This window comes from Zingiber officinale, chromosome 2A (assembly GCF_018446385.1).
Source record: "Zingiber officinale cultivar Zhangliang chromosome 2A, Zo_v1.1, whole genome shotgun sequence".
NCBI lineage: Eukaryota > Viridiplantae > Streptophyta > Magnoliopsida > Zingiberales > Zingiberaceae > Zingiber > Zingiber officinale.
In genome coordinates this window covers 120045748-120057100 of record NC_055988.1, presented here as the reverse complement: position 1 = coordinate 120057100, position 11353 = coordinate 120045748, and the positions used below count along the sequence as shown (strand labels likewise).

General features: G+C 41.2%; 3 protein-coding genes across 3 annotated transcripts; 2 read left to right on the top strand and 1 right to left on the bottom strand.

The window, feature by feature from the left end:
- Positions 1 to 537: 537 nt before the first annotated feature.
- LOC122039954 (class V chitinase CHIT5b-like) lies at positions 538 to 1912 on the top strand. Its single transcript, XM_042599361.1, has 2 exons — positions 538 to 1685; positions 1782 to 1912. Exons 1-2 carry the CDS (start codon positions 539 to 541, stop codon positions 1802 to 1804), a joined length of 1170 nt encoding a protein of 389 aa, XP_042455295.1. The 5' UTR covers position 538; the 3' UTR covers positions 1805 to 1912.
- Positions 1913 to 2404: 492 nt separating this feature from the next.
- On the bottom strand, positions 2405 to 8060 carry LOC122042107 (protein GrpE-like). The gene is made up of 3 exons (XM_042602053.1): positions 7744 to 8060; positions 4245 to 4763; positions 2405 to 2804 (listed from the first exon to the last, which is right to left on the bottom strand). Exons 1-3 carry the CDS (start codon positions 7990 to 7992, stop codon positions 2583 to 2585), a joined length of 990 nt encoding a protein of 329 aa, XP_042457987.1. The 5' UTR covers positions 7993 to 8060; the 3' UTR covers positions 2405 to 2582.
- A 1188-nt stretch (positions 8061 to 9248) lies between these two features.
- LOC122042106 (aspartyl protease family protein At5g10770-like) lies at positions 9249 to 10984 on the top strand. The gene is made up of 2 exons (XM_042602052.1): positions 9249 to 9552; positions 9619 to 10984. Exons 1-2 carry the CDS (start codon positions 9264 to 9266, stop codon positions 10848 to 10850), a joined length of 1521 nt encoding a protein of 506 aa, XP_042457986.1. The 5' UTR covers positions 9249 to 9263; the 3' UTR covers positions 10851 to 10984.
- Positions 10985 to 11353: the final 369 nt, after the last annotated feature.

Below are 11353 nucleotides of genomic sequence, written 5' to 3'. Positions count from 1 at the left end.
TCTATTTCAAAAGATGATTCGTTCATTTTTAACATGCTATATAATACAGTTTAAGATTGATATGAAAAAAAATAAATTATGGATAATTATTAATAATTAATATAGATAATTCAAATATGAAGAAAGTTATGTTAGGATGCATTGATACTATTTTATATTTTAATCACCCTACTACTTGAAACTTTTTACATAATTTTATATTAGAATATTTAAATTATCATCTAGCATAGATGTCATAATATTTATTTTTTGATTTATTTTAATTATCAATTGAAAAATTTTATTGGGCTGAATCAGAGAATATTCAAATTTATTATTATTATTTATTTTTTTCAGAACGCTCTGGTGGTCACCAGATAGGGATGCTCATCTAGATATTAGGCATCTAGAAACTCAAACTGGTCCATGCTGCACTATGGCCGGCTCCTTGGGATTGAATGCGTTTCTTTGACTAGATTTAGTCAGCGACGTTGACTTTAATAAGCGGTTTGAGACGTATAAATTGCGAGTTCGTCCATGGTGTTGGTACTTCCCGGTCATGCTTGAGTTCGAGCTTCCGACCATGGCGGCTTGGAAAGAACACATTGCCTTCTTCCTTCTCTTTCTCTTCTTCTCGCCTTCTGTTACCGCCTACCGTGCTCCTGATCCGGCGATCAAGGCCGGCTACTGGCCGACGTGGACGTTCTCCTACTCGCCGCCCTCCTCCGTCGATCGCTCCCTCTTCACCCACCTCTTTTACGCCTTCGTCCAAGTCGAGTCATCCACCTTCCGCTTAAACGTCACCGCCGACGACGACCTCATGCTCCGGAACTTCTCCGCCGCCGCCCACGCCCCTAGAAACCGCGGCCTCACCCACCCGCCCGTTAAAGCCCTGCTCTCCATCGGCGGCGGCGACAGCGATTCTGCCTTCTCCATCCTCGCCGCCCGCGCTTCCGCACGCGCCGCCTTCATAGACTCCACCATCGCCGTGGCCCGGCGATACGACCTCGACGGGCTCGACCTCGACTGGGAGTTCCCGCGGGACGCCGGGGAGATGTCTGACTTGGCGACGCTCCTCCTCGAGTGGCGAGCCGAGGCCGAGCGGGAGGCCGCGACCACGGGGCGCCCGCGGCTTCTGCTCACGGCGGCCGTCTACTTCGCCTCGCAGTTCTTGCTCGGCGACGGCCGGAGTTACCCGGTGCCGCAGATGGCGGCGGCGCTCGACTGGATCAACGTGATGTGCTACGACTTCCACGGCTCGTGGGACACGTCCGCAACAGGGGAGCACGCGGCGTGGTACGACCCGAGGAGCAACATCAGCGGTAGCTACGGGGTGGATTCGTGGGTGGCGGCGGGGATGCCGGCGAAACAAGTGGTCCTGGGGATGCCGCTCTACGGGCGGACGTGGGAGCTGAGGAACGCGGCGGAGCACGGGGTGGGGGCGCCGGCTGTGGCCGTGGGTCCAGGAGATAACGGCGTGCTATTGTACTCAGAGGTGGTGGATTTCAATCGGAACAACAACGCGACGGTGGTGCACGACCAAGTACTGACGGCGGCCTACTCCTACGCCGGCACGAGCTGGATTGGCTACGACGACGCGTGGTCGGTGGCCAGGAAGGTCGGATTCGCGCGCCGCCGCCGCCTCGGAGGATACTTCTTTTGGGCGATCGGATACGACGACAGCCGCCAGAGCGTCACCAGATCAGGTAATCACTTAAATTATTGATTAATTTCCGCTGAAGAAATTACAGAAATGAGCGAATTGAATGGATATTGATTATTGACACGGTCTTTACTGGCAGCCTGGCATGCGTGGGGACGATGACAGATCGAAATGCAGAGCAAGTCTTCAGATTGTTGATTGTTCTTCCTCGAATTGTTCTTGTTGTGCCTCGATTAGTGTTGTAAAATTGGATCAGATGCTTGTGTTTAATCAGCAAAAATGAAGAATAAAACAGTTATATTGAAGTTATCATTCTTAAATTTAGATTCGGCCGGCTGATTAAATCAAAGGATTGAGGTCAACCTTGGGTTCATGAAACTAAGCATTCCATTTTAAAATTTATGATAGTATTTTCTAATTTGATGATCACTAGAACCCTTCTGAAACCACAAATGGCTTCAAAATTATTAGATAATGAAACCACAAGTATTACCGGATGCATTTTCATCTAAGAGGATGAAAGATCTGACACATTAACTGTTGGACAAGAAACTACTTGTGCTTTTAGATTTATCGGATGGGCGAAATAAGAAAAGACCACCCACCTTTCAAATTAATTGGGTTTGTAAAGGTTTAGATACCTGACCTATCAATCAATCAGAAACAATAAAAATCAAGGGCAAAATGTGGGACTAGAATAACTCAGGCAACTTTGAGAAACTCTGGATACAACACATCTTTGTTGAAGCATCCGAAGAGAAGTTGCTTAAAGAGTATAAATGATAATTAGCTGAACTTTCACTTCAAAACTTACAATGCAGCATAAAGTTATCCCATTTTTTCTCAACAAATGAAAAACTTGCAAGATTCTGGAACCGCAATTTACAACATCTGTTTGTTGAATAAGTTTAGCTTTTGGGCAGAAATTTAATTTTGCAATTTACTCGGAATCTTCATCATCCTCAATGTTTTCACTTTCTTCACCATTGTCTGATGCCGCGACAACACCGTCTCCCCCCTTTTCTGGGCCTGGACCTGCAGAGACCTTCACCATTGACGGGCGCAACAGCCTTTCCCCAAGTCTGAACCCTTTACGGAATTCTTGGATTATGATGCCCTCCTCATACTCAGATGATTCCTCCTGCACTATCGCCTCGTGAAGCTTCAAAAGCAAATTACAAACTTGTAAGCAAAGGGAAAAAAAATATCTACAAGTATAAAACAATGAAATTAAATGCACGAGTACATATAAAGAAACTAAATGCAATAGGAAGCATTTCATAGAGACAATTGAATGGACCTTTGTTGGATGCATAGTTCATGGGATTGGTGTGCAAGAAAGGTTTTGGTGATGACAGATGAAAAAGAAGCGTGCAACCTGTTGGTTGGGTTGAAAACTCTGCGACAAACTAAGAATGTGAAGAGGACTTCTCTCACTGCAGGCACCATACGAGCCAAGAGCCAGATTGGCTAATGAAAGAAGTGAGAAGAGAACAATATTAGTGATTTCTTATAACAACACCCTCTCCTTAGCTTTAGATGAAGAGGCAGGATGATAGGAAAAATTAATACAATTATCACTGATATGAATAAATATGGTCCTAAAGGACCCCTTCTAACCAAAGCAAACTTAGATGTTTGCTGGCTTCAGTTTGAAGTGTGTTTTCAGTAATGGGGCATTTGGTTCATTGGAATAGTTATTCTATTCTGTAAAAACTCCAATAGACTCCTATGTTTAGTTATAAAAAAGAAAGTGGATACAATCAATATGGACAAATTGGCAAGAAAAGCAATAGGACCAAGTCGGAAGAGTAGATTGAGGACCAGACAAACCAAATGGGTCAGCAGGATTTTGATGAGTCAAGAGGTCTATTAGATTATTGATGGGCTGAGCAGAACAAATGCGTAGGTGAGAACTGAACACACAAACCAAATGAGTCAGGTGAACTACTATACTTGAAAGAATATTTTATCATTGTGGTGACTTACTTCTTATCTATTATTTGTACATACTACAACCAAATACAAAAATGATCAATCTATTCAATTCCATGCATCAATCCAAGAAGAATATATTTTTATTCTTTGTCAATTTTATTCTCTCTGCATAACTCTATTCCTTAGCAAAAACTGATTCCATGGACTAAGAGTATAATTGAATCACTACTCAAAGATAAAATATAGAAATGAAAATAATCCATTTATTCCAGTCCATAAACTAAACTAAGGAATTGGTATTCTTGTTTTATTCTATCAATTACATACCCCCCAAATAATTATTCTATTTGATATCAGTATCATTCATTCATAAACAATTAATCAAGGATAAAGTTCATTATATTCTTTTAAACTTGATATAATAAGCCAGTATTAGAAATGTAAATTAAGGTAAAATTGCCCCTGTGAGAAGTTGTTGGTCGAGTTACCCTAAATTTTAACTAGTTTGGAACTACATAATTCCCATGACAAATGCACACAGGGATTAAAATGATCTAACGGCGCCAATTTTTTTTCTCAAATTTGGCAAGAAAAGCAAGCTTATGCCAAATGAGCATCACGTCTAACATATTATTTCAACAGAAAGAAAGCCAAAAATACTTACCAATGGATCAAATGGACACCCAACAGTTTCGACGGCCTCCACACCAAGAGATGCCAAGATCTCCATGAACTGCTTATAAATGCTCTGATAGCTGTTGTTAATTTTCTCTTCTTCCTCACTTTCCACCTTTATTTGTGATTTAGCTCTTTCGAAGCTGTCTAACACAGGCAATAAACTCTCTATTACTTCACCTTGCACATTTGTCATCAGAGAAAGTCTCTCTCTCTCTGTCCTTTTCCTGAAATTGTCAAAGTCAGCACTGATCCGAATAACTCGGTCCTTTTCTGTTGACAATTCTTCCAATAGAGAAGCAACTTTAGATGAAAGAGTGTTCCTCTCAGCTTCGATTGACAGAAGAATGGACTCTATTTCAGCAACTTTAGATTGATCTCTATTAGCCAAAGCATCTTTGTATGCCTGCAGAGACAACATTACAGTCGAAACAACTGTCTCTTCTGCGCCATTTATTTCAGCATCAGTTGTTTCATCACCTGAAGAAACTTCTTCACCGGAATGCTCCTGTGAGAGTAGGATTTTTAGTATGGACGTACTGAGCTTCCCCGATGGCATATATGAACTCAAAAATAAACAGTACTCATAGTAGAAACATAAACTTAAGCTTTAAAAAAACATGTTAACTCAATTTCCTTGCTATAGCCCTTAGTTTTCCCTTTTCCTCATTTCATAATTTCATCCTTTTTCTCTTCTGCTAAAGATTCTCAAGAGCCACTTCCTTTCTTAGTTTCCATGTATCTCACCCTTAAATACTAGTCAGAATCTTCAGAAATGGTTCCTAAATTTCCTTAAAAGGCTTTTCCCCTACATATTTGCACTCAATTATATCAAATATTCTTGAATCCAGGCTAACATGGGAAAGCATGAGAGCTAAAGAGATTATTGAGCTTTGATTGGATAACCCCTTAGCTCACTATTGTATATCCCAAATATACAATAGTTATTTGAGGTGTTGGCCAAATGGATATTATCCTACTCATAGTTATTTGAGGTGTGAGATGCCTAAAAGCACATAGGTGATGTGGGGCCTGAGGCACTAGGCGCAAGATGAGGCACACGTCTTATTGAAGTAAGACACGGTATAAATTTTTACAATTCAAACATATATAGGGAATTTCTGCCAAAATATTTCACTAACAAAATTCAAATATTTCACAAACTATTAAACAATAATGTAAATATAAAATTCACTAACATTCAAATATTGAAATAGTTTATCTTCATAATCAAAATCAAACTTCAAATTAAAGAAAAATCAAAATTAGTGGAATAAAAATTCTAGACTAATTTACAAGTTGAATTTGTGAGGAACGAAAAAACAGAAGCATTAGAATGTAATTCTAAACTAATTTATAATTTGATTATGTGGGAGAAAAATAAAACCGATAAGAAAACTTATCAACTTAAATCTGTGAGGAAAAAAATATACCATTACGACGAAACAAAAGTAGCAAAGCAAAAAAGTGTAACCAAATTTAGAAGACCGATGTTAATGTTGTAGATGAGAGAAGACTTCACATTTGAGAAGGGAGTGGAGGGGAGGGGAGGTTGATGCTGATTTTTTAGAGGAGAGGAAGAGTCATGCAAGATAAGATATAAGTTTTCAAGGGACTAAGTTAGGTTGATGTTCATTTTCCAAGGGAGAGGAAGAGTCAAGCAAGAAAATGTGCTGCATGCATGCAAGTTAATGAAACCAAATTAATTTAAGGGGCATTTAAAGGTATGGATTGGATTTCTTAAAAATAAATAAATAAAACTTCAATAAAGTGAGAAAAATCATGTCTTAAGTGTGTCATAACTTCTCAAAGATGTGTGTTTAAGCACACATACTTCATTCAAGTACTATGCCTTGGTCACTACCCAAGCACAAATGGCGCGCCTGGCTGCGCCTAGGCGCTCACTTTTCACAACTATGATCCTACTATTGAGCAAGGTTTAAATCTAGTTCCATGCCATGGTATCAGTTCCCAACAAAAATGAGATGTACCCATGTTGTGCAGGTCATGCTGCATGCGATGTTGGTTCGTGTGTAAAGCCATAACAGGCGAAGAAGGAGAAAGCCCTAATTGCAATAGAAGGGGATCTAGTCTCACCCTAATAAGAGGAGGAGGAGCACTGGAGATTCATTTGAGGAGGAAGACCTCAATAAGAAGGGAGATGAGTCACACATTTCAATGTTAAAGGACTCACCTAAACATGAAGGGGAGATGAGCATTGGTCATTTGTTGGTGTTGCCCTGAAGGGAAAAATAGTGCTGGTCTTGATCTCATCGAGGAATGAAAATAAACAGCGAGGAAGATTAGGATTGTGGTTTCAGACCATTTCAAATGCCGAACAGTGGGAGATACTATAAGTTTTGCCCATGCTGAAAGCTGGGAACAATTTATAAGCCATGTTATTCAGTATCCCAAGCTTAAGTTGGGACTTGGGACCAAAATAGCTTGATCATTATGATGATTCTAACAATGAATATCCCAAAGTACAAGGTATTAGAAAAAGGATCATGTTTCATATTTTTGGTTTAGCATCCCCTTGAGATCAAGCCCCAACAAGCTTGATTGAGGACCAAATTGCAAGAGTGCAAGACATATATAAACTTTGTACAACCAAACTCATAAACACTTATTCCAAAGGTTTAAGCTGTTAGGAAGGAACCCAATCTACACAAGGTTACAAAAAATATAATCAAACCATCTTTCCACACTTTGATTTGCATTCAATAAGAGCAAAGGAATAAAGATTCTATCTAACTTGGTATTCTAGGGTCATGTAACCAAACACCGGAATGACTACCCCGCAAGAATTAGCTATTCTTGAAAACCAAACATGCAGTATAAATATTGCTCAGAGGAACATGGTCTCCAAATCTAAGCTTTGACAAGCAATTTAGAATAACAAACACCCAAACGATGATTGAATTCATGAATCTAGGTATTCAAGATGAGTAAAAACACAACAGAGAGAACTGGAATAGTTCTTAATCCACGAGCCAGGGCGGCACTCTCATATAAGATCAGCATGTTATTGCTATGACCAGTCTAACAAATCAGTGAGACATTGTTGTCCTGTTTCATGCCCCCTAATTTGTTTTACAAATCCTATCAAATAATACAAAATTCAGCTCGTTCATCACAACAAATCAAAGGGAAAATTCACACTTGGGCAAGCCAGTAAACTAGCTTCTTATGATCTTCCAATCTGATGGGAAAATGTTCCTAGAACCTCTTTCACTGGCATCCTATCGAAAATCCTCTAAAATTGGCCATCAAACTAAGATGTACTATACAATGAAACAAACAACATCAAAACTAAGTAATATATACCTAACCGAATGCGCAAATCGACTGAAATAAGAAACCCTCCATGAATTATAAATATTCAAAAACGGAGAAGTACCAATCAATTCACAAACAGCAATTTCAGCAACAAGGTCTCCCATTTACACCCAAGTAATTAGAAAAAAGGAAAAACAAAAAGATGGTACTTTTTCCGGAGTTTCATCCTTTTGTTCCGCCTCCGTGAGGTCCCCGTACGCGGTAAAGAGCCGAAACCTAGGGAAGCGGAGAGGGGATTCAACGGCAGAGGCCTGCTTTGGCTTCAAAGCACACGACGGCTTCTGCCTCGACAAAGGGTACAGAAGACTCCTCGGTGCCTGCGCATTAGCCGCGCGGGTCGCCGCCGCCGGTGAGTAGACGAATAGCGACGGCGTTCTCAGCACGGCAGCCATTGACATGAGAGACAGAAAGAGAGCGGAGACGGAGCAGAGGCATACGATTTATCCTGCAGTCGATCTAGCTGGAAAGGTTTGAGAAAAGTCCACCGATTTATCCCGGTCCTAACCACATCAATATAGGCCGAACCGGTTCATTGTCGGAAGAGTATTTTAGGGACAAATTAAAAGGAGTCCTAAATTGAAAAATATATATGAAATGGACGTCCTTTTTAATTTTTCTTCTTCTTCTTCTGTCTATTTAGAATTTATTTTTAAGATTTAATTTAATTAAAGTGAAATAGATGATTTATCATATTGTAATACTCGATAGCTTCTAGTACTTATAACTAAATTTTAAATCCTAAAATATTGAATCATATATTTTAACCTTTAAATACTATTATATCAATATTTTTTACCATCAAAATAATATTAAAATTATTTTAAATAGTTATAAAAACTTCTAAGTAGTTGTTATAATACTACAATGTTATTATATCAAGTGTTACATGTTAGATTAGCTACTCATAGTTACAATAATATTAAAAATAAAAAAATAGATAGTAGATAATGTTTACACTTTATATTATTTATCAGTAGCTGTATAATAACATTAAAATTAGAGGTATCATAAAAATAAAGCATACGATAAGTGTCTTTTTTCAATTTGTTTTAGTGTCCATTTGATTTTTTATTATTATTATTTAGGACGACTTTTTAATTTTTATTTGAGTATTTTAGAGAAAAGTTAAACCTGAGTATTTCTTAAACTTAGTGGATGATTTTGTAAATTATCGATCTCATTTATATCTCCCAGCTCAGCTCAGCTCAGCATCGAGGCCATGGGAGCCTGTTCGATGCCGTCCTCATGCCCCCACATTGCTCAGGCCCTGGTCTCCTCGATCATGAGGAAACATAGGAAACACCACCACGACATTGAAAGCTCGAGGCTAATCAATCAACTCATGAGTTAAACATGAAGGCTGTAGTTCAATCCCTCATCCATTTGAACGAGCTTCAACGGTGCTTTGGAGCATCGACATTCCCTGTTCACAGGTTTACTGTTGCAGGAAGAGGAAGAAGAAGAAAGCTCCCAGATGACATCACGAGGCGGTGTGCCCAAATACTTTGCAGGAATTCTTCATGGCCATGGCAGCAGATAACCAACCTAATGGGACAGAGCACTGCGCTGAGCTCTGTGTCTGTGGGAGGTCATGCACGTGAAGCCCCAATAATTTTTGCCATCCACTGTGGAGTAGGTCCGATTTGCCAGCCCCTTCTCCTTTGTTTCCATGCCAAATTCCACTACAATTAAGAATCTCTCCGTCCATCCTCACTATTCCCTTTCCTTTTCCTTCTTCCTTCTTCCTCCTCCTCCTCTCCTTCCCAACTCTTCGCTGGGTCTTCTGATGGTCGGGATCAGAGCTGCCTCCTCCTGGTTTGCCTTCCTTCCTCTTGTTCTTGTGGTTGCTGCAGGCGGTGGTGTTTCTTTTCTCGGAGAGAAGAAAGTTCTTGTTTTGCGGCCGCGATTTCAGCTCGAGGTTACTAAAACTTCTGAGAAATGCCTTCCGCAGAGATCGAGTGAGTTTAATTAGTTCATACCTGCTCAGCCTTGAACAAATTTAAGGTTTACTGTCTTTGTGACAGGAAGAGTAGCTGGTGCAACAATCTTAGAAGTGAAGCAACAAGGAAGAAAGGACGCGACTTGGAAGGTTTTAGCCGGCGACAATGCCAGAGTTCGATCTTTGCAGTCCCGGTTGGGCAATACAGTGGCAAACAGAGCAGAGGCAGCTCCATCAGAAGCTCGACTCCCTCTCAACTCCGGAGCCAAGGTTCAAACTCAGAACTACATCGTCACAATCGAGCTCGCCGGCAAGCAGATGACGGTGATAGTGGACACCGGGAGCGACTTGACCTGGGTTCAGTGCGTGCCGTGCAAGTCCTGCTACAGCCAGGAAGACCCTCTCTTCGACCCTGCCGCCTCACCTTCCTACCAGCCCATCCCGTGCAACACTTCCACCTGCGATTCCCTACGGGCGGCCACTGGAATCTCCGGCGTGTGCGGCTCCGACCGGCCGAGCTGCAACTACGAGCTCAGTTACGGGGATGGATCCTACACCAACGGCGTGTTGGCCAGGGACAGCATCAGCTTGGCTAGCGTCTCTGTGGAAGGGTTTGTGTTCGGGTGTGGGCGAAGCAACGGAGGCATGTTCGGCGGGACTTCCGGTCTCATGGGGCTCGGCAGGGCTCAGCTCTCTCTGATCTCTCAAACAACACCTCGATTCGGAGGTGTCTTCTCCTACTGTCTCCCAACTCAGGAATTCGACTCATCGGGCTCCTTGATCTTGGGCAGTGCCTACGATACCTTCAAGAATTTGACACCAGTCGTGTTCACTAACATGCTTCCTGACTCATCCTCCTACTTCCTCAACCTCACCGGCATGAGCATCGGTGGAGTGGCACTTCAAGACCAATTCAGCACCAAGGTGTTGATAGACTCCGGGACAGTGATCACTCGGCTTGCCCCTTCAGTCTACAAACTGGTGAAGGATGAATTCTTGAGGCAATTCTCCGGGTTCCCGCCTGCGCCGGACTTTTCAATACTAGACACTTGCTTCGACTTGGCTGGATACAAGGAAGTGAGCATCCCAAACATTAGGTTTGCGTTCCAAGGGGATGCAGAGGTTGAAGTGGACGTCAGTGGTGTGCTCTACTTGGTGAAGCAAGATGCATCTCAAGCATGCTTGGCCTTCGCGAGCCTCGCTTATGAGGATGAGGTTGGGATCATTGGGAACTACCAGCAGAAGAATCTGAGGGTGGTGTATGATACCGTGGGATCGAGGTTAGGATTTGCAGAGGAGAATTGTGGGTATAGTTGATCAAAAGTTTGAACTTTGTAAAGATGTTGTTGGTTATGAAACTCTACTGTGTTTGTGACTCTGCCGTAGACTGTAAATGTATGTTCATCAAACTACTCACTGTTCTATTGATTTAATGATCAGCTTTCAGAATTTATCATCAGAATCAGTTTAAGAGCTCAAGAAACATTTCTGCTGATTATTTGATTATAGCTGTTCTTTGAACAATGATTGCTTGAGCAAACATACTATGGATTAAGCATAAAGCCTCTGTAAATCATATAATCAACTCACTGATATAATTAAACTTGAGACATAAAAATGATAATAAAAAAATAGAGAAGAAAATAAAATGCTTCTTGAAGAACTGGGGCCACGGCACTGTTCTCAACTTCGATGCATTGATTTCTTCCACTTTTCTCCATGAAAGATTCAATTTTTTTGTCTGTTTGCAGAAATTTTTAGTATGTTTGAGGAAGATTTAATGAATTAAAAATGCAGATATCGATGCACACTGAAGAACC

Bases quoted from the DNA above. Each gene is read 5' to 3' on its own strand.
- LOC122042107 (XM_042602053.1), bottom strand. From the start codon at position 7,992: ATGTCAATGGCTGCCGTGCTGAGAACGCCGTCGCTATTCGTCTACTCA. The intron at 4,764-7,743 runs GTACCATCTTTT...CTACTCTCACAG, and splicing joins AGGATGAAACTCCGGAAAAA to GAGCATTCCGGTGAAGAAGT. The intron at 2,805-4,244 runs GTAAGTATTTTT...TTGCTTTTGAAG, and splicing joins GGTGTCCATTTGATCCATTG to CTTCACGAGGCGATAGTGCA.
- LOC122042106 (XM_042602052.1), top strand. From the start codon at position 9,264: ATGCCAAATTCCACTACAATTAAGAATCTCTCCGTCCATCCTCACTAT. The intron at 9,553-9,618 runs GTGAGTTTAATT...TCTTTGTGACAG, and splicing joins ATGCCTTCCGCAGAGATCGA to GAAGAGTAGCTGGTGCAACA.
- LOC122039954 (XM_042599361.1), top strand. From the start codon at position 539: ATGCTTGAGTTCGAGCTTCCGACCATGGCGGCTTGGAAAGAACACATT. The intron at 1,686-1,781 runs GTAATCACTTAA...CTTTACTGGCAG, and splicing joins CCAGAGCGTCACCAGATCAG to CCTGGCATGCGTGGGGACGA.